General features: G+C 47.6%; 1 protein-coding gene across 1 annotated transcript; it reads right to left on the reverse strand.

Moving 5' to 3' along the window:
* Positions 1-493: 493 nt before the first annotated feature.
* Positions 494-5855, reverse strand: LOC119325287. Its single transcript, XM_037599039.1, has 7 exons — positions 5485-5855; positions 4503-4853; positions 3395-3563; positions 2916-3114; positions 1162-1298; positions 1048-1086; positions 494-964 (listed from the first exon to the last, which is right to left on the reverse strand). Exons 1-7 carry the CDS (start codon positions 5805-5807, stop codon positions 830-832), a joined length of 1353 nt encoding a protein of 450 aa, XP_037454936.1. The 5' UTR covers positions 5808-5855; the 3' UTR covers positions 494-829.
* Between the last annotated feature and the right edge of the window lie 21266 nt (positions 5856-27121).

A 27121-nucleotide genomic window follows, 5' to 3' on the forward strand; every position in this document is an offset into this window, starting at 1 on the left:
TCTTGAAGGAATCCGAGATACCATGCAGTTCATAGACCGGCCAGTAGTTATTGAGAGCGACTGTGTGAATGTCATCCAACAAATTTCTTCAAAGGACTTTAATAGATCTCCCATTGGTAGCTTGTGTAGGGAAATTCAGAGTTTGCTGGGCCAACTCCCTGATTTTACTATTGCTAAGATCTCTAGAAATGACAATTTTACTATTGCTAAGATCTCTAGAAATGACAATAGGGTTGCCCACGCTCTCGCTAGTTTTGGTAGGAGTGGTGTGAGTAAGGGTGTGTTGTTCGGTTCAGTTCCAGGTCGATGATGATTGTAATGAACCTATGTTGATTATTTAATATAATACACATCTTTTTTAAAAAACAGTCTAGATATTTTATTTACCAACAGTCTAGGTTTGCCATCACATAGGATTATTTTCATCACGGCATATGGACGGGCACGGCAATGTGTATTTTCTATCTTGCAAGATGCATCACTTACACTGATAATAAATAGCATATATACACATCGGGGCGCGGCATGCCGACACGCGGTCATGGCTAGTTAAGTACTCCCTCCGTAAAGAAATATAAGAGAGTTTAGATCACTAGAGGGAGTACTATGTAGTGTACATCTTCATCTCAACAAGAGAAATAGCAAGTCGCCCTCCTTAGCTTTCTCATGGAGGCGGTGCAAATACCAGTTGCTACAGTCAAGCTATAGCATTGGCACGTTTTCTTAAATCATACTACCACACATGCTTTACAAAATTATCAAGTACGTACTACTGTACTTAACAAGATATCTTCATCTCGACAGGAAATAGCAAGTTCCCTCCTTGGCATTAACATTCTGCTCCAGCACCCACCTTAGCCGCCTCCTCCGTTCTCCAGCGCCCTCCTTCCCACACTGAGGTTCCAATGTACACATTAGCGACATTCCCTGGGAAGATAGGTGGTGGCCCTGATAGATCAAAGCCCTGAACAACATATAAGTAACCATCAGCCAACTAACCAACAACATAATGTGTAAAGGTACTAGTATACCAAGATACGCCATTACCTCCAATGTTTTTCTGAACCTAGCCTCCTCAGCCTCCCACTGCAAAACACATTCATTAGCAACAAATGCGGACACAAAATGTCAAAACAAACACACTCTTGCTAGGATACATACATCATGGACCCAGGCTTCCGGCGGCACCTTACATCCACCAAATGGATTGAATGTGCGCATCACATGACCACCAGCATATCGAACACCTTTAGGATGCTTCAGATCATTGCCATTATTTCTACAACTAAAGCAGTGCCCTTTACAAAAGAGATAAAAAAAGAGAAATTTGTTATTAACTGCCAAGTAACAAATCAGGCACAAGAAAAATGTTGAACAGGATATGTAATGTATGTAATGCAAGGGTGTGTTTGGTTGAGGAACCAAGTGGAACTTCAGATTTGTGGACAGCTTGGTATCAAACGAGAGGCTACATAGCGGATTACATCGATGGTCTTGCATCATTGCCATGTTCAGGATGCGATAATTACTAGGCTTGCTGCATCCTGCATGCTTGCATTGAGTTAAGAGTGAAGAATTGAAAACTAAGAAGCTGGAGATGTCAGCTCTGCACTTCATTCAATCATTCTGCTTACCATGATGTGTTGATTGTTTAAAAATTCAAACTTCCAGTGTTGGAATCAAACTACTAGTCTTAGTGCAGCGACTTAATTAGTTTATCAGTTATTTGGTTAGACTTTGAGAGGTTGAAACTTGTATGTTTCAATCATTTGAGCTGAAACATCAGTTTCAGTTATCTAAAATTGCTGAATTTATCAAATATTTTTCTGCTGAACTGTTGTCGAATTAATGCTGTTTTGCTGCTGATTTACTGCGGCGGCGGTAGGCTAGCAGGCAGCAGCGGCAGCACGAGGAGGCAAGCAGTGGCGGGCTAGCAGGTGCAACGCTGAAGGGACAGGGGAGTAGCGGCAAGCAACAACATATCAGCGAGCGGAGAAGAGAAGCAGCTTCACACAGCGCCGTCACGGCCGCCTTCCGACGCCCATGGGAGACTAGAGAAATAGAGAGGATATCGAGATGGGTAATAGCATAGTACATAGTTGTGCTAATGGCCAGAGATAATTAATCCGTACATACTTAAGCCCGAGCCTAAATTTGGTTCTATATACATCGAAGCATGCCAAACCTGCCAAAGGTCAGGCCATTGTGGCACTATGCAAAATATTTATAGCAAGCATACAAATCAATTAGAAATCAGAAATGAAAAATCAGAAAATGTGCCGGTTCTCGTGTTTGGTAGGGCCAGATATTGTGGGCAAGCACTTCTTTTTGTATGGAATTGAAATCAGAAAATGTGTTATGATTGTGAATGGATATTAATGCTTTTTGGTGAACAATGCAAACAAAATGTTGCTGAAATTTGATTAATATATGCTGAAAAACAATAAATTAATATACTACAAATGCATATGTGAGAGGTAAGCTCACCATACTTATGAAAGAGGTGGGCTGAATCTAATTCTACTCAGTTGATCTATTCAACGAAAGACAGAAATGAAACCATCCCACTCCAACTAGTTGGACCCAACCAAACACAAGAACGGAACTGATCACACCCCAATAGAACACAGAATCTCTATACTAGAGCAATAAACATATGTAGTAAATTATCTAATTCATAGCAAGTGAGTTAAAAGATTACCATCATCAGTAGGTGCAATCATGCACAAACAGCTGACCAGCAATTCTCCAATAGAACACAAGAACGGAGCTGACCGGGAATTCCAACTAGTTGGACCCAACCAAACACAAGAACGGAACTGATCACACCCCAATAGAACACAGAGTCTCTATACTAGAGCAAGAAACATATGTAGTAAATTATCTAATTCATAGCAAGTGAGTTAAGAGATTACCATCATCAGTAGGTGCAATCATGCACAAACAGCTAACCGGCAATTCTCCTTGCATAAATATGACTTCAGCGAAGAAGAACTTGCAATCAGCCCCTCCTTTAGCCTTTGCAGAGAAATTTATATGATGGTACCACATGCGGACATCAGCCTCACGGAATGACTTGTAGCACACCACCTTAGTTAGTTCATATGCAAGATCCTACAATAATAAGCATGGATTCAATGAGCCATTAAGTGTTATGGATAAGCATAAGACATATTAGAGCTCTAACCATGTTTTGGCTTGTGATCAATCCATAAATACCATGAAAAGTAAATAGACACTCAATAGTAAAAGCTCAAACATCATTAATTAACTCTTATAATTCTCGATTCATTTCAATACGAGGACAAGAATTGGACCGATTCAGTTCAATTTGACAGAACAATTACAGAACAAAAGAGAAAAGAAAGAGCTAGAGAGAGGGATAAGAGTAAACCTCCAAAAGACTGTTGTCATCGTTATACTTGTCCACCAAAGCAAGAACTAACTGGCGCTGATTATCACTGATTTTATCATATATTCCCGAGTGCTTCCTTGTGCCATCAGGCAGGTAGAGATAATGTCGTACAGCGATGTCCACTGCAGAAACATTATCCATCGTAGACCTGGTTTACATTAAAGGCAGTTAGTACATGACACTTCAAGAAGTTGTGGAGAATAATACAAAGGAAACATAATTGAGTGGGTGTGCCTGATTCGAAGCTAACCAATTGTACAAGCTACAATTCACTAATTCAGACAAAAAAACTATACATACTAGTATAATACACATGCGTTGCTACAGAGAACATATAAATAACTACTATCGAAATTTCTTGTTCCTTATTATTTCATTTCTGTCTAGGCATGAGCATTGTCTTCATCCTTCCCCTCTCTTTCTGGTCTACTTTAGGCTGTGTTGGTGTCTTCTTGGACTCCTAAGTACCCTAACGCATTTGGGTTACTTCCGCTAGTGAATGGCGACATTAAACGATAACCTTATTTTAACGCACATAATGAAGAGTGGACCTACAATAATCGGCAACCGCACAAAACCCCCGAGCCTTGTTTGCACGCATTCTACAAGGTGATTGACTTTGTGATCAGCTTCGCATGAAAAACGGCTTCAGATATCGTTAGCAAGAAACACAACCCCTAAGGCCCTAACATAAGCTCCAAAATAGCAAAAGGCTAATTAAGATATATCATATATGTGCATTGGATTTCATTACTCCATCGGTAACTACAAAGGCAATTTTGAATATCAAAAACTGAACAGCCCTTTGTTTACCACTGACAAGACCTTTTTACAAGCTTTTGAAGTTCAACTGAAAAGACAATGCAGTTCCCATGTTGCCCGAACTACCTCAAGCAAAAATAGCATAAATGTTGTGTTCTTCCCTATTTTTCCTATATATAACAGCTGTGAGATAGTGCAACTGACTCAGTTAACCAGCTAAAATGTTCTAGGTGGTAGTAGAGGAGCAGCAGCAAAAGCATCACCGATGGAGTAATGAAATCAGTAGCATATAGCAAGATCGAGAAAGGAAGTTGAAAAAACTAACATTTTTGGATCCCGACGGTCATCAAGATGGCGCTCGATAGCATGTTCCGCTTCCTGTAGTCCTTCAAATGGCCCACCAACGTGAGGATATGTGTGGTAGCATCCCGCACGGTCGACCCGGATGTAGAAGTCTATTCCCCACTCAGGATGTTTCCGGTGCAGAAATGGTGGCCCTAGAGACGGGGTAAGGGGGCGTCCCAGCAGGTCCCCTGGGCACTGAAAATTTGGCGGGCAAAGCCACGGTGGCAGACAAATAGAGGGCAAGTAAGAGGCAGATGTTGGCATGCTAGGAGGCCTCAGATTAGAGGACGTGTACGACGGGCCAGGCACATGTTGCGTCTTCTCCTCACACCTGAAACAGCATAAGTAGGGTTGATGGATCACAATCTACAGATTGAAATAATACTCCCTCCGTTCCATAATATATGAGTGTTTTGGACACTACATTAGTGTCAAAATCACTCTTATATTATGGGACGGAGGGAGTAGCTAGTAGCAGATTCATAAGAGATATTCCGAAGTGCCCGTCTATCTACAAACACAACAACTAGGATTTGGCAAGATCAGATATCCTAAACCCAAATGATGCAGGAGCCCCATCTACCGGTGCACAAAACAGCTCGATCTCGACTAGAGCGGAAGAGCCCCATCTCTGGGCGCTATCTATGCCAAGTTGATGTGAAACATTAAAGTTTTCATTCTTATGTGTTACAAAAAATTCTAACTAAATCTAAATACTGAAATACTACTAGCAAAATTCTATACAAGACTCCATCGCCACCTAAAATCCCGAAGTGCACATAACAACTAGGATTCTGCCAGATCAGATTTCCTAAACCTCAAGGCATGCAGGTGCAGCTATCGGTGCACAAAACAGCTCGATTTCAAAGAAACCGGAAGAGCCCCATCTATCAATCTGTTAAGACGAAACAAGAAAATAAGTTCAACGAAAACTGGCAATAGAGCGGCGGCGGTGTTCATACCCTGGCGGCGGAGGCTGGGGTGTGTAGTTGGCGTAGAACTCTGGGACGGTCCCGCGCGGAAGGAAGTGGCCAGCCCTGGTCCCTGGAGGCGGAGGCTGGGGAGTGTAGTTGGCGTAGAAATCCGGAACGGTCCCGCGCGGAGCGAAGTGGCTGGCCCTCGTCCCATCGCCGGGAACATGGACGAATTGAAAATTGAGACCACCGGCTTGTGGATCCATGGGTGGCGGTGGGCTTCTTGGTGCGAGGCTACCGCCGACAGGTGGATACATGGGTGGCAGTGGATTTAGGCGCATGTAGCTTGGTTCGAGGACTGGTGGATCCATGGGGGTGGCGCCTGATCCGGCGATTAGGGCTTGGCGCGACAGGAGAAGGGCGAAGAAAAGAAGCGGCTTACCGCGTTTTTTTCTTCTTAAGATCCACCAGGTCGCTGGCTTCATTGATTTAGCGGCAACAAAGTCCCGTTTGGATCCGAGAGAGTTAGAGTTAGTTTGGGTTAGTTTAGATTTATAATTAACCTAAAAAAATTCAAACAAAAGAATTAGTTTGGATTAGATGCATCTAACCCATCCAAGAAGTGCTTATTTGGATTACTTCTTACTAGAAAAGTGACCCGTGCGTTGCAACGGGATAAAAATTATGTTAAAAGCTACACCGTGCCTTGGTTCCATAGAATTGGCTCTCACATGCCTTTTAATCCCACATGGAGGTAGTATTTGAGAGAATTGATCAAACTGCAATGGTAATAAACAGGCCCATGGTTGGAACGGCAGAAAAAATTGACACGTATTCAATTTTTTTTAGAATTGTATGTGCATCAACATTCCGCACATGTCATGTTTTGTTATTTGCTTTGCCCATCATTTATTGTTAGGCCGAAAGTAATTCAACATGCAAGTGCATGTTAATTCAAGGGCGCTACCAATTATTATTGCATGCACATCAGAATGTAAATTCGGTGCCAACAAGATACACCTTTGTCGATTCTGCTCTCGTTTGGCCGGTATCTTTCCTTCCTCCTTGCTGTGGAGTGCACCCGATCTGATTCTAATAATCCTCCCCTGCTCCTTTGCGTGGTTCGTTTGGTCAGCATGGTCGACGCGTGTGAAGTCTGGTGGCTTCGGCTGACATCCCCAGCAGTGCTTAGCGACGCGTGCACAAACCCTTCTGATGTGCTTACACATGGTCTATTTTTATCCTTTGTAAAAGCCTGAATCTCCATCTCGTTTTCAGTTTATCTTGCACAAAGCAAGTCTCCCAGATTTTTTTTTTTAGAAAAGGAGGATTACCCCCGGCCTCTGCATCTGAGCGATGCATGCAGCCATTTTATTAATTATGCTCAGAGACCTTACAAATCATTACATCAGTAAGTCTGAAGCCACCATCTTCGCGACACCTGTCGCTACTCCTATCCCCTTGATGTAGGGGTGCCGAATGTCCGAGCCTAATACCAAACAGACATCGCACAAAAACCTAACATCTAATGCCGGTTGCCCCATCCCAGCCACTTACCGGGAATGGTCACACACCGGTCCGGCGCACTCACCGAGGCTACCGCAGCCGTCATCCACCTAACCATCTTCAGAGCAGGTACTGATGCAAAGACCTTGCTAGGTCAGCTGTCGACGCCACCATGGCGCCAGACAGCGCCGCCGCCCTGCGCTCGTCCATCTAGCCGCATCTGTCGTCGATATCCAGCTGCACCATGCCGCCAATACTCGTCGTCATCGACGCGGTAGAAACAACGCCGCACCTCCTGGCAACCTCCACACCATCGCCATTGCTGGAGCTACCGGAGTCCATCACCCACAGCATCTCTCCGTCGAACATCAGAACCTCCCAAGACGGCGCCTCCATGGAGGGTACGACGCGAAGGACGCCGCCGCCGCCCAATCCAGACTGAATTTTGGACTTTCATCCGGGAGGGGTTCGGAGATGGATAGGAGAGACCTCGACATCGCCTCCACGGAGGGTAACAGCTCGAGAGACGTCGCCGATGCCGGACCGAACAAGCCGATCAAAGTTTCCTTCGGTCCCCATCCTATACCACCAAAACTCCGTCGGCTCCGGATCCGGCTGGACCACGAACTGGAACCTGCAGAGATGAAAGAGCCATGGGGTCCAACCCACCATGAAGGAGGATCGAGAAGACTCCATCGTAGATCTCCAAGCGCCGAATCCAGCGATCCGGTGTGGTCAGCGATGACCACCACCACCCCGCGACGGCTGATGGCGTTCAAGCCCAAGACCCAGATTGGATCCGATCTGAACTCGGCAGCGCCCGCGACCACCGATCTTTCCACCACGCAGCCGTCACCACGCGACGAGCAGGCCGACGCCGCCGCCGCGCCACACGACGTCGCCAGGAAACCTGCCGCGCCATGCCGCCCAACCCCGCGCTAGTCCGGCGCCCCGTCCGATCTGGCTGCCCCGCGCCAGCCGAGATAGACAAGAGGGAGATACGCCCCGCCGTCGCCCAGCCAGCCAAGCTTTGCCCGGCGGCGCTGCGGATGGCGGCGAGGGGGGGTGGAGGCGGGAGGAGGGACGAGAGGACGGCGGCTAGGGTTCCCCTGGGTCGCCCACGGGGGCGACACGAGGGGGACGAGAGAACTCTGAGCTGAAAAGAGAGATGCAGGAAACTGGTCCAAGTCTCCCAGATACCACGCGCCCGAGCGGCGAGAGCGCTCCACCAGGGATCTGAAGCAGTAGTAGAGCAGCGGGACCTCGCCGGTGAGCCAGCTCCTCTGCGGTTCTCCCTCTCCTACCCTCGGTCTCCTCTCTCTCATCACCCTCTCTTTTCTCTCTCGAACAGGACGCAGCAGTTCCACCACAACAATGGCGCCGCCCTCATGGAACATGGAAGCAGCGGCTCACTCTTGCGGCGGCGACGTGTCCTTCCAGTGCTCCCCCTTGCGGCCTCCCTGGACTTGGTCTTCATTTGGTATTGGCGGACAATCAAGCAGGGGCATCTCCCGCACTGGCCTCCCCCGGATGTGCGCAGCTGGCTGCTCCCTCGAGTCCAGCAGTGGTCGCGAGGCGATGCGGGCAGCAGCTTAGACGCACGCAGTGCCTCCCTGTCAGCCCGAGATGCCGCCCGAGCGGGAGGCACCGGCGGACCGGAGAGGCGAGCAGCAGCACGCCCCAGCAGCAACACCGGGTGGCAGCAGCATCACGCCCAGGACAGGGGCGCACGGCAGGTGCGGCGCGATGATGCTGTAGTTAGGGGGGCAACAGTTCTCGGCCACATCCATGCACGGCCGCCATGGCGTGCTCCTACTCGTGCGGCTGGTCCATGGCCGTCGGCGCATGGCAGGGTAGGGGCGGCAGCAGTTCTAGGCCACAACCATGGCCGACGGCGCGCGGCAGGGCGGCATGCTCCTACTGGCGCGGCCGATGTGGGCGAGGGAAGAGAGGAATCGAGAGAGGTGCTCACGGGCGGCGCAACTCATCTCCTCGGTGGCCAAGGGGCTCACCAGGGCGGCGGGGAAGGCCGGCTGCAGGGCAAATCGGTAGAGGGCGCCGAGGGGATCCATTCTCGTGAGCGGCATCCTGGGGAAGGCGCTAGAGTTGGCTGGAATCGGGCGGTCAATGGAAGGATGGGTTGTCGCCGCCATTGAAGCGAGGGGATCGAAGGTCGAGGAGGTCCTCTGTCTAGGATCTAGGACCAGCGCGGACGCAACAGCGACGCTCCCAAGCTCGGGCGCACCACTGCAGGGCGGAGGGCCGGCGAGGGCCAGGCGGCGGCAGTAACACCGGGGAGGGCGTGAGTGAGTCCTGCGCCGCCGCGGCTGGAGAGGGAGCGTCTGACTAAGATAGAGGAAAGGAGCTCGGGTTGAATTCTAATAAATCCAGGGGTTAATTTGTGAAACCGAATCATTTTGTAGATTTCATTTAAAGAGGGAGTGCGGGTACAATTTTCAGAAAATAGGAGGGCGTTTTTGCAAAACAGCCGCAACGACGGACGACAGAAATCTAATTTTCTTTATTATTAAAAAAATAAGGTAAAGATTGGGATCACTAAAAAAATACTTTTTTCTCATGCTCTCCCCGCAGCAGATTCCTCCCCACTTCTTCGAAGCTTCTCGTCCTCTCCCTCCCTCCCTCCCTCTCGCACCGCCCATGAAGACGCATCGCCTTATCCGCGCTCCTGTCCGCCGCCAGCAAGCAGCCCCGCCCTATCCTTCGGTTCCAACCTCCTCGTCTCCCCGCGGCCCGTTCGCCCGCCGGTAAGCAGTCGCGGCTCCTTATGCGGCCCGTCCCCGTCGGCCTCGGACAATGCGTTTCCTTGCGTAGGGATGGCAGATTCGGCCGGCGGGCTGCACGACGCGGCTCCTTGCTGGGCACGTCCCCGTCTGCGGCCAGCGCGGCTCTCGGCCAGGGCTCGCCCAAAGTAACCAAATGATTGAGAAAAGGCATTTATTGTCAATCTAACCCTGTCATCCAAACATCTCTTTGGTTAGAGTTAGTTCGGAGTTAGTTAAGGGTTAGAATCTAACTCTAACCACTAACCGAGTTAGAGTATCCAAAAAGGGCCAAAGTCTGATCAAGCGGGGAATAGAGGGGGGGCAATTTGGCTCCTGGGCTCAGCTGCACCCGCGCCGACGAAAGAAATCAAAAAAATACTAGAAAAATTCAAAAAAAAACATTTTTTTGTGTGGTAGATAATTTGATGCGTGGGGTTCGTTGCAAATTTCAACTCGTTTGGACATTTGAGCATCTCTCGGCAAAAAAGACAAAATCAGGGTCTGTAAAAAAGTTTATTGTTCACGAATTGTTTTGATCTGATTTGTCTTTTTTGCCGAGAGCTGCTCAAACGTCCAAATGAGTTGAAATTTGCAGCGGACCTCACACATCAAATTATCTACTACACAAAAAGTTTTGAATTTTTTTGAATTTTTTAGTATTTGTTTTGAATTTTTTTTCTTAGCGGGAGTATCTGAGCCCGGGCTCAGACGCGGATTTTCGGGGAAGAGAAAGACTAAAGAAAACGTACAGGGTTTCCCTACATTGCTATCTCGATGACCTATCCCTGAAACGGGTCTCTGTATCTCTTGCTTCCGCCAGGCACCACTGGCCCATATTGGCTCTGATTGGATCGATCACCGCAGATGAGTTTGGGCTTTTATTTTTGAAAACGACTGTGTTTCTTTCCTTCCAAAGCTTCCAGGCCACAAGCATGATCATTGTCTTCACACCTTCCCTAAACTCCGGTGTCGTCCTGAGCGATGTCGGTTGTGGACGAGAGGTGCACGCGCTCGTGCGTGTTCAGAGCGGAGCAACCCCTCCATGTGGCCACCTCGCGCCAGACCTCGGAGGGGATAGGGCAGCTCCAAATCAGGTGCATAAAGGTCTCTAGGCTTCGAAAACATAGCTAGCAGAAAAATAGTTATTTGGCCACCCTTTCTCTGCAATCGGTCGTTGCGCCAGAGTTAGTTGAGATACAACAACCACATAAACATCTTAAGTTTAGCCGGAGCCCAGGGCTTCGAGATGAGGGTTTGAAACAGGTTGGGCCCGTCTCAAGATGGCAACGGGCCCCCGAAACCTGCATCCCCGCGGGTTTTTACGACGGGGATGGGCGACTTTCTATCTCCGCAGGGCTGCTCGTGGGTACGTTATAAAACCTGACATGTTTCGCGGGTTTAAACTCATTTGAGTACTACCCGAACCCAAAACCCGACAAAACCCGTCAAAATACGTTATTTAGCATGCACCGATCCATCTTGACTCAAGTGGCCCAAAGCCAAAGTGCCCGAGCAGCCGAGCCCCATAGCGTCGAGGCCCTGGAGTACAAACCAACCCCTCGCTCGGTCGCTCCAGTGTCGCTCGCTCTTCAGGCCTCTCTCTCCCGCACAACACAACACCTAAACCTAAACCTAGGTCCCCCAGTCGTCGCCTGCTACTGTAATATGCTCTTGTTTTTCTCTTAAATGTTGCTATTTTCATTGACTGGAGGACGGGGCGTCGACCCGTTGGCTGGGCAGCTGAGGTTGCTGCCAGCCCATCCGAGTTCAAGTCCCGGCTTGGACGTGTGGTGCTCGCGGAGTTTCTCCTGTAAATAAATGCCAACGAGGGTTAGCCCTTGGGTTGGTCTCTTTTTTTTTCTATTTTCATTGACTGCTCATGGGGATGGGTTCCCCGTGGGTTTTGAAAACCCGACGGGTTTAGGGGACGGGCAAAATTTTAACCCCACGCACGTTGATGGGGACACGGACAGGTTTCCAATTTTCTCGTGGGGATGGGTTTGGGGAAGCAAAACCCGGTGGCTTTCGTCCCCGTAGCCATCTTGAGGCCCGTCCTCTCAAACTGCATCTTGTACGCTGAACTTCTTGAGTATGACCCATGCATCCTTGACGACGACTTAACACAGAGGGATGGTTGTGCAGCTGCAACGATCACAAATCGCATGTAGCTTATAGGATTGTGGAAAAGGGGTGGCGACAACACATAAGAGAAAGTGATGATGGTGCTAGTCGAGCACCTAGTCTCTGAGATCCGGGGTGAAAGCCTAGGTCAGACCTGAGTTGGTTATACCTGGCAATGGTGATACTTTTATATCGTTACCTTGTTGAAGACATTTTTCGGATATGCTCGGACTGGTTCTTTAGGATGAAAACCTAGATTGTGGCCTTGGATGGTTCAATTTGGTGACGACGGCGCTTGAGCGTTGCTCCATTCTTGAAGGCGTTGCTGTTGAAGAATCCCGTCATCCCAGTGGTGTCATGAAATGGTTGGTGCGGATATGATCATTGTTTGTAGTTTGTCGATCGCAGATCTGATCGCTTTGCATTTTTTTCTCGCCTACACATAGCTTTGGTTTTATGTGACTTTGCTATTTGTTGGCGTGTTATTTGTGTGCTTGCGTTGGTGTTGGATGTGTGCATCCTACCTATGCAGAGGCCGGATGTGTGCTCATTATGTTTGTATTCTCTTGATTCTACATTTGAGTCAATAAAATCCACTCATGCTTGCCCTTGGTCCATGTGTTCTTGACGGGTTCCTCTGCACTGAGCTGCATGCCCTGGATCAGCAGCCACATCCAAAGGAAATCAGCGGCGATCACCAAGGTGATGTAGTGTGGAACCCTATGTGGACGATCTTTCACGTTTGGAGTGGATCCTACGGGGAATCACGAAGAACGCACGGAAGAACATGAGGAAAACATGGGGAGGAACGAGAGAAACACTCAACCGACAAGAGATCAATCACACAAGTGCTAGATCACCGAACACAAAGAGATACATATGATCCACAATCAACAAAGGTAAGGATACAAAGGAACCGTTCTTCTCCGTGAGGAGGCCTTGAAATCCACGAGGGGATCTTCCCACGAGGGGGTCTTGAATCCGATAGGATCTTCTCCGAGGAGGCCGTGGTCTCTCACGAGGAGGAGATCCGGTGGATGAGTGAAGCTCTATCTCTAACTTGAGCTAAATCAACGCTAAATCTAACTAGGAGGAGGTGGAGGAGTATATATAGTCTAGGGCCACGAAGGGGTAAGTCATGGGGTACATGGGCTGCGGCCCAACACACTGTGCGCAGACAGGTGTCGGACAACCGGAGGGTTCCGGTCGTCCGGAGGCTCGGGAAGGTCCGGACGTCCGGTGCTCTTCGGACTTCCGTAGATTCGGCTCGGGTGTGCTTCGGTCGGACGTCCAGAGGGGGCCGGTCGTCCGGAGGCTCGCGGGGTCCCGGACGTCCGGAGTTCTTCGGATGTCCGCAGATTCGGTTCGGTGGTCGCTGGCACGGTCGTCCGGAGGGGGCCGGTCGTCCGGAACCTAGGGGTCGTCGGACGTCCGGTCCTGGTCGGACGTCCGGCTGTTGTAGCTTCGGGCAGCTTCTTCTCTTGGTCCTTGTACTTGGTGTCCTCGCTGTCTTGTCCATGGTCTTCCTCCTTGTTCCTGGTCATGCATAGCACATATATATGAGGTAGTAACCATGTCTCACATGTGGGAAGTGAAGGTTCGGATAGGAGCGAGTTCACCTTGTGTCCAATGGCGTATAGTTGAGGTCTCATCATAAGTCCCTTTGGGGTTTGGAGAGTAGTCGGAGTGTACATGGGGATGAACGTGGGATGCTCCACATCATCTCCTCCCCTTGGAAAAGATCCGACCTCGGATCATGATCCTCATCACCATGGAAACGGTTGTCGTAGACGGACTTGTAGTTGCACGAAGTTGAAGACATGGCGCAATCCAAGTAGTCCAAGGTGTCGCCGGAGTGATAGATATGCAAAAAGAGCAAACACAAGCAACACTCGGAAATACAATGGTTAGCGCACACAAAGTGTCCATCATGTAAGAATGAGTCCGTGCGGTAAGATTGGTCATGACAAAACGCATGAAGCTTATCAAGATGATCTAGAATAAGATGCAAAGCATTCATGGGAGGAAATGCAATCATTGTGCACATAAATGTGTTGTAAATATGATCAATGCAACCACGGTGCAAAATGATGTCATAGTGAGACGGTTTGTCAATAGCATGAATATGGAAATGGATGCTCAATATGTGTATGTTATCATGGCATTGATGGAAGGCAATGTGATCATTATGTATGAATATGCCATCAAGGAAGATCACAACAAATTTTCTAAGGAAGTGAACAAGCTCATATATCATGGATGACATGGAAATAGATGCAACAAGACAAGCATAATGTGAGTCAATCCATGCATAGGGTGCAAACTTGTGGTGAGTATGATAAGTCCATCGAGCATGACATGTATGAGCACAATCAACAAATATGGAGGTGTTGGTGTACCAAAGCTCGATGTGGAGGCATGAGTGGAGTTTCGAAGGTGCATCCAACAAGTGCGAGCGCTCCTCAATGTGAAGGTCCATGTAGCCAATCTCCAATGTTGCTCCTCTGTTCACGAGATGTATCATGTAGACAACAAGAAGGAAACAACAATGAAAGAGTGACCCATCCAATATGCGTATTTGATGATGGCTCAAAGAGAAGGAGGTCACCTTTAGTAGTTTCTCAAGGATGATGGAGTCGCGCATCTTGTATGCCTTCACATAACCAATATGTCTCGTGGTGGTACCGCCTTGTAAATCCTTCAAAATGAAAGAACATGACAAACACTTGGAAAAACAAATGAGGTTAACGAAGTGGCAAAACCAATCATTCGTGTGGTAAGATACCCAACAAGTGTATGTATCATGCTCATCATAAGAAATGACAAGGGAGTATTGCATAGTATGGAGGCATATGATACGAGAACAACCAAATGCAATAGGCTCAATCAAACAATCGTGCATCACAAGTAAAGTGTCCAAGTCTCCAAGATCAATAAGCATAGCAAGTTGGCACTCAATACAAGGTGATATGAGAGATGCAACTAATGGAGACAAGAGGCAATGATCATGACAAATCAAGTGAGAGGCATCAACATATATGTCATCAACCCAAGAAAGCGAGTAAGAGTGGAACATGGGTGATGCAACCAAGCAAGCAATCATAGCAATCAAGTCAAGCATGCTAGTAGTGCGAAGATGCAACATACTAGAAGGAATCATGGCAAGCATGTCATGTGTGCAAAAAGTGGGCATGTATAATTCACATGTCATAGCACAAGCATGAAAGCAAGATATGAGGAAAGTAGGTTCATGGTGTTGGCAAGAAGTCCTATGTAAATAGCAATGTAACATCATGACTCTCCCAACACAAGAATCAACAATAGTATGAGGCACATGATAAACATGGCAATAGCAACAAGTATCTCCACCAAGCATGCAAATACACATAGAAGTAGCATAATGGTGAATCATGGGTAGATGCAAGCAAGGGCCACAATTGCAGGGCAAAGGCATAGAAACAAGCATATCATGCAAAGTGAACACGCTAGAATGGGCGTAAGGTGACAAGTGGTAAATAGCCCATAGCCATGTGAGAGCCAAGTAGAAGAGATGCGCGTAGTCCTTGCGCGAAGGGAACGGTGGTAAGGATAGTCCACGGGATCCCAAAGCATCGTTGCTCTCAAGATCTCGTTTCGTCAACTCTTGGGATTGAGAGGTTGACGAGTATACATGAGTACCTACACAAAACAAAGACAAAGAGAAAATTGTGTGTGCATGGTATAGGTACACATCATCCATCATGATGCGCACATGCATGTGTCGGTTAGCACAAAATATCCAATGCTCAAATAAATGAGACGCGTGATATAGAAACATGTCATCCATCATGATAGGTTTGTTATTATGTATGGCATAATGGAGACTCAAAGGATGTAATGCATCATGAGAAATATCTAGAGCATTGTTATTCCTGGAATGCATAAAGTGCACGCAATTATGGGAATCATGCAAAGGATGGGATGCATCAAGATCTCCTAATATGTTTGAGGAAACTATGGGGGTCTCCTCATGAGCATTAGTAGAAACATCACATGGAGAATGTTGACAACATCCAAAACAATGCATATTCGGACCAATGTGATCATGGCATGGAATAATAGATGAATTGCGCAAATCATGTAAAGGAAGCATGGCAATATCATCACATGAAAAACAAAAGCCAATGACCATTGCCTCGTCATCTATGCCATAAGTGCAAATGGGATTGATTTTAATGGGGCATGCATAGTTACTATGTTGAGATTGTAAAGATGCAATATGGGAGATCTCACTCATAGCATATGACAAGTTCAATGGGTTGTCAAACATGAAGTGACCAATAGAATTTGCACATGATATCCTATGGAGCATAGCATCACAACTAGGCAACTAAACATGCTCATCATCATATTCATCATAAATAGGTAAGTCAAGGCATGAAGAAGTCTCACTAGCATGAAGCATGTTAATAGGTGGGTCAACATCATGGGAGCAATCGATGTCAAGAGAGTCCACTAGTGGGACAAGAGAAGCACCATCACCTATGTTACCGTTGGAGCGTCGCTCATGTGTTGTAGGTGAGGTGTTGAAGATCGTCTCGTTGTCATCTTCATCTTGATGGAACCATGTGGGGGGTGCATCATCGTCCACCATGGCCATCGGTTTTCCCATTGGAGGGATGGACTCGTCGAGGATAGGCATGTCGTCATAGTAGACCTAGCACCAAAGAAGAAAACACACTAGGAGTAGAGGTTAAGTCATTAGAAATCATAGTGGCCTCACATGCCGTGTCAACTACCTCACTCTCTAAGTGTTGTGGTTCACTCACTCCCTCAAGGATGCTCTCACTCATATGGTTGGTGGAGTCACTCAAATGGCGCTCAACCTCACATAGGATGTGTGGCATGCTCTCATGTGTGGGGATAGTGGTGGTCACACTCATCCTCTCATAGGAAATGCTCTCAATCTCACGTATGGTGGAGTCACTCATGTCACTCATGTGGTGGTGGCTCTCCTCACATGGCACTTGGGGCATCTCGACATATGTGGGTGTCGGAGAGATGTAGGTGCAAAGGTCTCCATGCGCGGTCGCGTAGCTTGACTCGGAGGAGGAGTCCAATGTGGGCACCGTCTTCATGTTGTTGAAGAGGTTCGCGCTCGTCGTCGTAGTCGAAGGGGATGGCCCTTGCTCGACCGTCTTGTCACCATCTTGGTGTGGGAGGCCCATATGATGTGGCACCTCGTAGCTCGTCTCCATGGCCGAAGGGAATTTCCCATGCTCATCCATCTTCCTTGGGGGGCTTCCGAAGATGGAAGTGTCGCCCTCTCTCGTAGGTGGTCGCCTTGGACTTGATGAAGTCATTGTAGGCGTACTCGTGGGAAGTAGGTGAAGATGCCGTACGTCCAAAGGCGAAGATGCCTTGAGAACACTTGGCGAAGATGCCGAAGTGGTTGATGTAGCCGTAGCACCGTCTTGGTGGTGGTCATCTCGCGGTCTTCTTTTGTGCTCATGAAGCGTCGACTTGGCATGTTGGGACTTGTTGATTTGCGCTTGTGGGGCATCTTCAAGATGATGATGTCGTTGTCGTGCTTGAGCTCGTAGGCGTTCGTCTTCGTCGTGCACATGATGCTTGGAGGTGACTTTCCCTTCATGACGATGTGGATCACGAACGTGATGGTGGTCGCCATGTAGATGTGGACGAGGACGATTTGCACTTGCATCGCTTTCGCGCTCCGAAGACTTGTGTCTTGAATGTCGCCGCCTTGAAGATGACGAAGGGGAAGAAGACTTGATCAAGGCTCTAATCTCCTCCATCCTTGCATCTTGCTCCTCTTTATGTGCGGAAAACTTCTTCTCGATGTGCTCTCGCAATCTTGATTGCGCGCCTTGTATTTGTTGTTGTAGATCGAAGAGTGATGCTTTGGTGATGTAGTTGTTCACGTCATCGTTATTGTCATAGATCGGAGAGGAAATGCCTTGCCTATCCATCACAAGACTCGAGCAAATATGAGTGGGAGAAAGAGAAGAAATTATACCAATGAACCTTGACCGATGTTGACAATGAATCAAGTTCACTCAAATGCGGACAATGAAATAGCACTATTGGTACCAATCCTTGTCGGTTCTCACACCTACACAAGTAAAGCTTTTGGTGGAGCTCGGTGAGGATAGTGGCACAAAAATTTAATGCAAAATGTTAGCAAGAGTCAATAATGTTGAAAGAGATTCACAAATTTGCAAGTGAAACAAATGGACCAATAACAATATGTGGCACACGGAAACACATACATGGATAGATAAATGGGGTTGTGCAACCAAGGAATGAGCACAAAATGTGGAATCCACGAAAAACGCTCGTGTTGCACAACTCAAGAGAGACGCTAGCACGATTGCTCTATAGGCGGATACGACACTTGTGCACAACTTATAAGATGTAAAATGGATAAACTTTCTATCCCAAGTATGCTATGTATGTATGGTTCCCGGTGTTCTTTCAAGATGATCCAAGATGATCGGATATGACAATCTTATATGCAATGTGGTATGATGCTATGGCACTTGCTTACAAGTTTCTTTCTCTCTCTTTTTCTTTGCTTAAAAGCTTATTCTCTTCTTTTTTTTATGGCCACTTTTGCACAATGCACAAACCAAGATAGCAATTGCGTATATGCGGGAACAAACTTGTGACACAAGATATGATACCAATATATATGCACCACGATGATATGGTATGTATGGTATGGGAAGTATGATCACTAATGTGCACAAGTAACGTTGTCGGCAATACTCAAATGGCTAGTCTCGATAGGCAAGTTACGCAAAATGGGCTAGGGGTTAACAATGCAATTGCAAGGAATATACAATGGTGTCGTCGAGGTTACCGTCCTTTGCGATGATGAGTGGCGGTGTTCTTGATGTAGATACCAAGATGATGGAGACTCGTCCCTAAGTAGCCGAAACACCTTAGGAAACGGAAAAACCGCGAACTCAAAATCTCAAATGACAAATGTCAAATGGTGGTAGCGTAGAGCGGTGGTGGTTTGCACTTGGCAATGCGGAAGTGGGATGATGGGCTACACACGTGTCGGAGTTGAAGTTGCCATCCCTAAGTAGCCGAAACACCTTAGGAGACACAAGCCACAACTCAAACAAGCTCAAACAAAATTGGGTTAAGTTGGGGTGGAAATGTATGGTGGGCACATCTATGCGGAAGTGGTGGTGGTGGTTGATGGAGAAGCAATTGTCCCTAAGTAGCCGAAACACCTTAGGAGACTCGAATCACTACTCAAGCAACCACTAATGCTATATGGATCACAATGGGTTAGGTTGCGGAAGTCGGTGGTGGTGTAGCGGATGATATGGTGGAGGGCCTAGGCAAACTTGCCAAATTTTGGAAAATTTGATGGAGTCAAATGATGTTAGTGGTATTTTTGTGGGAAGGGGGATGTCAATAGCTTCAAAACGAGCTAAAGAACGTCAAAATCGAAGTTCAGATGAATTAGTTATGGACAAAACAAAAATCAGCCGAAGTCTGAAACTACAGGTTACGGACGTCCGGAAAGGTCGGATGTCCGGGGCGTTGGACGTCCGGAAAGGTCGGAAATCCATAAATTCGGTTCGGGTTAGGTATTCCGGTCGCCCGGAAAATGTCGGACGTCCGGTGCTTCGTGGGGGTCCGGACGTCCGTAAATCGTCGGTCGTCCGGTGGGTCGGGGTCAACGCGAAATTTCAGATCCGGGACACGATTTTGGGCGGAAATTGGTGATTTCAGGGTCAAAATTCACGGGATTTCATGGAGGAAAGATGGGGAAACTTGGGGAAATGCTAGATCCACTCGAAACCAAGCAAATCCACGGATCAAAATCAACAAAACATCATCAAACCAACAAATCACAAAAAAAATTGGGGCTATTTTTGGTGGGGATTTTCGAAATTTAGGACGAACACAACAAAACAAGGCTAGAAAACGGTGGGAGGGACTCCAAATACGTGATAAACCTGGCTCTGATACCATATGATGTAGGGTGGAACCCTATGTGGACGATCTTTCACGTTTGGAGTGGATCCTATGGGGAATCACGAAGAACACGCGGAAGAACACGAGGAAAACACGGGGATGAACGAGAGAAATACTCAATCGACAAGAGATCAATCACACAAGTGCTAGATGACCGAACACAAAGAGATACATATGATCCACAATCAACAAAGGTAAGGATACAAAGGAACCGTTCTTCTCCGTGAGGAGGCCTTGAAATCCACGAGGGGATCTTCCCACGAGGGGGTCTTGAATCCGATAGGATCTTCTCCGAGGAGGCCGCGGTCTCTCACGAGGAGGAGATCCGGTGGATGAGCGAAGCTCTATCTCTAACTTGAGCTAAATCAACGCTAAATCTAACTAGGAGGAGGTGGAGGAGTATATATAGTCTAGGGCCACGAAGGGGTAAGTGAAGGGGTACATGGGCTGCGGCCCAACACACTGTGCGCAGACAGGCGTCGGACGTTCGGAGGGTTCCGGTCGTCCGGAGGCTCGGGAAGGTCCGGACGTCCGGTGCTCTTCGGACTTCCGTAGATTCGGCTCGGGTACGCTTCGGTCGGACGTCCAGAGGGGGCCGGTCGTCCGGAGGCTCGCGGGGTCCCGGACGTCCGGAGTTCTTCGGATGTCCGCAGATTCGGTTCCGTGGTCGCTGGCACGGTCGTCCGGAGGGGGTCGGTCGTCCGGAGCCTGGGAGTCGTCGGACGTCCGGTCCTGGTCGGACGTCCGGCCGCTGTAGCTTCGGACAGCTTCTTCTCTTGGTCCTTGTACTTGATGTCCTCGCCGTCTTGTCCATGGTCTTCCTCCTTGTTCCTGGTCATGCATAGCACATATATATGAGGTAGTAACCATGTCTCACATGTGGGAAGTGAAGGTTCGGAGAGGAGCGACTTCACCTTGTGTCCAATGGCGTATAGTTGAGGTCTCGTCATAAGTCCCCTTGGGGTTTGGAGAGTAGTCGAAGTGTACATGGGGATGAACGTGGGATGCTCCGCATCACAAGGTGTTGCCGTGCTATAGGTCCAGCAACCGGTTCATATCTTTCTTCTTGAGTGCTTGTAGAGAGCAGGGAAGGTGGACAACAGCGGCTCCCGACCGATCCATCTATCGTTCCAGAATCTTGTTGTCTTCCCGTCGTCTAGCGTAACACTTGTAGCCATGTCGAAGTGGTGATCTCGCCCTCGCATTGTCTTTTTTATTTGTATATCTAGTTTAATTCGGTGAACTTTGTCCATTTGGTTCTGATTAGTCTTCCAGATGAACTATCTATGCCCGAATCTATCTATATTTCTCTGTTCGATGAACTTGTTTGTGATGTTTGTGCGATAGCGGAAATGTTTTAACCTCGGTGCAAGGGGATGGGTTGCATGCTATAGGCAAGGGCGCAGAATCCCTGAAGCGCATACAACGATAACTGAGATATTACAGGAGACTTGGAGAAGAAGAGATAAGAAGATAGAGTAGGTTACAAGAGATAGTATTTGAACTAACTACCTAGCTTATATCTACCTCCTGGAACTCACGCAGGACTCCTCCTTCGGTGTACACATGTAACGTGACATGATGTTTAACACCCTCCCTTAATAACAACTTCATCAAGTTGAGATTATGTTTGAAGTCTTCAAAGCTTCTTGTAGGTAATGGTTTTGTGAATCCATCTGCAATTTGATCTCTAGAATGCACAAACCGAATATCAAGTTGCTTCTTGGCAACTCTTTCTCTCACAAAGTGAAAATCTATCTCAATATGCTTTGTCCTGGCATGAAATACTGAATTAGTAGATAAATATGTAGCACCCAAGTTATCACACCACAAGCATGGAGCTTGAGTACTTTTGACACCAAATTCCTTCAACGTGGATTGTACCCAAATAATCTCAGCTGTGGCATTTGCTAGTGCCTTATACTCTGCTTCTGTGCTGGACTTGGAAATTGTTGCTTGTTTTATTGCACACCATGATATTAAGTTTGGTCCAAAAAAGATTGCAAAGCCACCAGTAGACCTTCTATCATCCAGACAACCTGCCAAGTTAGAGTCTAAAAAAGCACTCACAAGTGTAGATGATGACTTGCTGAAATTCAAACCAATGTTTGCAGTATTCTTAACATAACGAACAATACGTTTTGCAGCAGTCCAATGAACTGTAGTGGGTGCATGAAGAAACTGACAGACTTTGTTGACAGCAAATGAGATATCAGGTCTAGGTGTGAGATATTGGAGTGCACCTACTAAACTTCTATACTTTGTACTATCATCTTGATCTATAAGTTGCCCTTCTGTAAGAGATAAATTTTCTGAACTTGACATAGGAGTGGGTGAGGGCTTACAACCTTGAAGACCTGCCTTTTTTACCAGATATGCTCCATACTTCTCCTGAGAGAGAGATGAAATCCATCCTCATGCTTCTTTACCTCAATCCCTAGGAAGTAGTGCAAGTATCCAAGATCCTTGAGAGCAAACTCTGTACTGAGATCTTTCAAAAGTCTTGTGATCTGATGAGCTAGTAACGATGATATCATCAATGTATATAAGTACAATATATATGTGTTATACTTATTGTAAATGAACAGTGAGGTGTCAGACTTAGAAGGAACAAAGCTAAGTGTTTGCATCTTGTGACTTAGACATGAATACCATGCCCTTGGAGCTTGCTTCAACCCATATAATGATTTGTCAAGTTTGCATATATAAGAGGGAACATTTTTGTTCACAAACCCAGGAGGTTGCTTCATGTACACTTCCTCTTCCAGAACACCACGGAGAAACGCGTTCTGTACATCTAGTTGCCTGAGACTCCAGCCCCTGGAAACAGTAATAGACAAAACAAGACGAATAGTGGCAGCTTTTACGATAGGACTAAACGTGTCCTCGTAGTCTATGACATACCATTGTTTGAATCCCTTTGCAACTAATATAGCTTTGTAACGGTCAATGGTTCCATCTGACTTTCTTTTAATTCTGAAGACCCACTTGCAGTCAATGAGATTTTTACCTTTCTGTGGAGGAACCAAATGCCATGTTTGATTCTTCTGCAGTGCCACAAATTCTTCATTCATGGCCTTTTTCCACTTCTCATCACCCAAGGCTTCCTCAAGGGTGTGTGGTTCACCTGGTTCACCTGTAGAACATACCATGCCATACTTTGTAACATGCTTGTAGTTAATAGGTTTTATTACCCCTTTTTGTAGACGTGTGCATCGCAGAGATGATGTAGTTGTTGTTTCTGCCACAGAAGATCCTATGGCAGTAGCTGAGCCAGTAGCAGCCGCCAAGTCCTCCTGAGCCGGATCTTCTGTGGCGTTGGAGGGCGCAGACGCTGCAGCCGGTGCAAAAGATCCCGCCTCGCGGGCCTCATCATTGGCGCAGGATTGGGTGGGCCGCGTATCAGCACGGGATCCCGCACCAATCGGGCCTGCAGCTGTCGGGTGGCGCAGGTCGCGTCGTTTGTAGCAGACCGACTGAGCCAGAAACCGAGCCACCGAAGGTCCAGTGATGGTGCGCCACCTGCCATCGCCTGGTTGGCGCGGGGCGGAGGAGGTGTGTTCCCCAGCCACAGAGCGCCACGTGGCCGGCTCAACGTCGCTGCCATCGCACGTTGGCCCACGCCTGCCCGCGCCTGATTCGCCTGGCGCGGAATCTGAAGCGGATCCGCCTGACCTGCCTACCGCGTCTGGCCGCGCCAACCCCGAGGACGATTCTGCTGATGCGCCTGGCTGGATGGATCCCGAGAGGGATTTGTTCCCCTCGTCTGGACACATGAAATATGGCGCTATGGAGCCTGTTTCTTCATTGTTTTGGCTGCTGTTTTTTCTGTGCTTTCTCTTGCATCATCATCATGCTCATATGTGGTATTAAGAGGGCCAGTCAACACTTGATCATTACAGTTATCACCCCCATGATAAAAACTAGTGAGATGAGGAGGAAGAAGTAAAACTTCTTTGCAAAGAAGTGCACCCGCATTGGGGTGAAGATCAGCAAACGGAAACTTGGTGTCGTCAAAGACAACGTCACGTGAAATATACACACGTTCAGAGGAGACATCAAGACATTTGACACCCTTATGTTGGGCACTATACCCCAGAAAAACACACTGTTTTGATAGAAACATCAGTTTTCGATTGTTGTATGGATGAAGGTTGGGCCAACACGCACATCCAAAGACACGGAGAGACTTGTAGTCTGGTTTGATGTGAAGGAGTTTTTCCATGGGGGTTACGTTGTTGATGACACGTCTAGGAAGCATGTTTATGATGTGTGCGGCGGTGAGAAAAGCTTCATCCCAAAACTTGAGGGGCATGAAGCACCAGCTAGGAGAGCTAGACCCACCTCAACTATGTGACGGTGCTTGCGTTCGGCAGAGTCGTTTTGTTGGTGTGCGTGAGGGCATGAAACATGATGGTATATGCCAAGAGTTTGGAAGAAGGAATTCAACTTTTCGTATTCCCCTCCCCAATCAGATTGTACCGCAATGATTTTGCGATCAATTTTTCGTTCGACAAGTGCTTGGAAGTTTTGAAAAACTTCGGATCTTTTCTTGAGAAGATAGATCCAAGAAAACTTGCTATAGTCATCAATGAAACTAACATAATATGTGTGTCTACCAACTGAGCTAGGGACCCCAAACATCCGAAAAGATTAACTGAAGTGGTTGAGTAGAAACACTGGTAGAAACAGGATAATGCAATTGATGACTTTTTGCTCTTTGGCATGAATCACAAATAGTTTCAACATGATGCTCACCAACAAATGGGAGCTTATTTTTACTAAGCAAGCGTTCAACTAAAGAAAATGAAGCATGTCCTAGACGATCGTGCCACCGTGTTGAAGGAAGCTTGACAACACCATAGGCTTGTTTATTGTGTCTTCTAAACTCCGGAAGAAATGGGTAGAGTCCACGAACGCATCTACCTCGATAGAGAGTTTTCCTCGTGGCCAGACCCTTGATCAAGAAGAAAAAAGGATGAAATTCAATGAAGACATGATTGTCAAGTGTAATTCTGTGAATGGAAAGGAGGTTTTTGTTGGCACTAGGAACATGCAATATTTTTCTAAGATGAATCTTACGACTAGGGGTATGTATAACCAAATGACCAATGTTGCTGATGCTCATACCTGCACCATCGACGGTGTGGATTTGATCCTTGTCGTGGTACTTCTCATGAAGAGTCACCTTCTCGAGCTCTCCGGTGAGATGATTGGTGGCGCTGCTGTCGAGGTACCAGTTGGTGTCGACGTCGTACGAGCCATCAGCCGCCGCAACGATCTTATTATCATCTTGGGAGTCATCCTCGTCTTCATCATAATGGTACCAGCAGTCCTTGGCGGTGTGGCCTGGTTTGCCACAGATCTGACAATGCAGGGCGTCCGGGCGAGTTCTGCCAGAGCCGCCACCACGACGGCCCCTGTTGCCACGGCCGCCACCACCACTGGTTCCGCCACTGCTTCTGGTTCTGGTGCCGCTGGACATGCCCTTGCCACGGGAAGGACCGCGGTAGCGAGAGCCGCCGCCACGACCACGGGAAGCAAGGTTGGCGGAGGATTTGAAGCCGTCGATGTTGGAGTTCTGGAATTGCGCCATGCGCTAGTCAAAGTTGTTGAGCATGGAGAAGATCTCGTCGAGGGAGGCAGGGCTGACGCGTGCGTCGAGGGCAGAGACGAGGGGCTGGTACTCCAGATCCAGCCCGTGGAGGATGTACGAGATCAGTTCATCGTCTTGGATGGGTTTGTCGGCCGCAGCCAGCTCGTCCACGAGGCCGCGCATGGTGGCGAAGTAGGCGGTGGCGGACTGGTTGCCCTTCCGCGTGTTGATGAGCGAGGTACGGATGTTGTTGACGCGGCTCAGCGACTGCGACGAGAACATGCCCGCCAGCGTCGTCCAAAGTGCATGCGTTGTGGTGACCGTGGTCACCGTGATGATCACCTATTTGGAGAGGTTGCTCAGCAGGTAGCCGAGCACCCGCTGGTCCTCCCTGACCCAGATGGGGTGGAGAGGGTTGGGCACAAAGGTCTTCTTGCCGTCCTTGTCCTTGGCGGCTGATACGTCTCTAACGTATCTATAATTTTTGATTGTTTCATGCTATTATATTACCCCTTTTGGATGTTTATGGGCTTTATTTTACACATTTATATCATTTTTGGGACTAACCTACTAACCAGAGGCCCAACATGTATTGCTGTTTTTTTGCCTATTTCGGTATTTCAAAGAAAAGGAATATCAAACGGAGTCCAAACGGAATGAAACCTTCAGGAGCGTGATTTTTGGAACGAACGTGATCCAAAGGACTTGGACTGCAAGTCAAGAAGCAGCCGAGGCGGCCACGAGAGGGTAGGGCGCCCCCCTACAGGGTGCGCCCCTGTCTCGTGGGCCCCTCGGGCGGCCACCGGCGTACTTCTTCCTCCTATATAAGCCTACGTACCCCGAAAACATCCAGGGAGCAACCGAAACACAATTTCCACCGCCGTAACCTTCTGTATCCGCAAGATCCCATCTTGGAGCCTTCGACGGCACTCTGCCGGAGGGGGAATCGACCATGGAGGGCTTCTACATCAACACCATAGCCCTTCCGATGAGTTGTGAGTACTTTACCACAGGCCTTCGGGTCCATAGTTATTAGCTAGATGGCTTCTTCTCTCTTTTTGGATCTCAATACAATGTTCTCCCCCTCTCTTGTGGAGATCTATTCGATGTAATCTCTTTTTGCGATGTGTTTGTCGAGATCCGATGAATTGTGGGTTTATGATCAAGTTTATCTATGAGAAATATTTGAATCTCCTCTGAATTCTTTTATGTATGATTGAGTTATCTTTGCAAGTCTCTTCGAATTATCAGTTTGGTTTGGACTACTAGATTGATCTTTCTTGCCATGGGAGAAATGCTTAGCTTTGGGTTCAATCTTGCGGTGTCCTTACCCAGTGACAGGAAGGGTTGCAAGGCACATATTGTATTGTTGCCATCAAGGATAAAAATATGGGGTTTATATCATATTGCATGACTTTATCCCTCTACATCATGTCATCTTGCTTAAGGCGTTACTCTGTTCTTATGAACTTAATACTCTAGATGCAGGCAGGAGTCGGTCGATGTGTGGAGTAATAGTAGTAGATGCAGGCAGGAGTCGGTCTACTTGTTGCGGACATGATGCCTATATACATGATCATGCCTAGATAATCTCATAATTATTCGCTTTTCTATCAATTGCTTGACAGTAATTTGTTCACCCACCATAATATGTATGCTATCTTGAGAGAAGCCTCTAGTG

The sequence above is a fragment of the Triticum dicoccoides genome, chromosome 6B, assembly GCF_002162155.2.
Source record: "Triticum dicoccoides isolate Atlit2015 ecotype Zavitan chromosome 6B, WEW_v2.0, whole genome shotgun sequence".
NCBI classification, from domain to species: domain Eukaryota; kingdom Viridiplantae; phylum Streptophyta; class Magnoliopsida; order Poales; family Poaceae; genus Triticum; species Triticum dicoccoides.

Bases quoted from the DNA above. Each gene is read 5' to 3' on its own strand.
- LOC119325287 (XM_037599039.1), bottom strand. From the start codon at position 5,807: ATGGATCCACCAGTCCTCGAACCAAGCTACATGCGCCTAAATCCACTG. The intron at 4,854-5,484 runs GTATGAACACCG...ATGCTGTTTCAG, and splicing joins CCCCAGCCTCCGCCGCCAGG to GTGTGAGGAGAAGACGCAAC. The intron at 3,115-3,394 runs GTTTACTCTTAT...TTATTATTGTAG, and splicing joins ATGACAACAGTCTTTTGGAG to GATCTTGCATATGAACTAAC.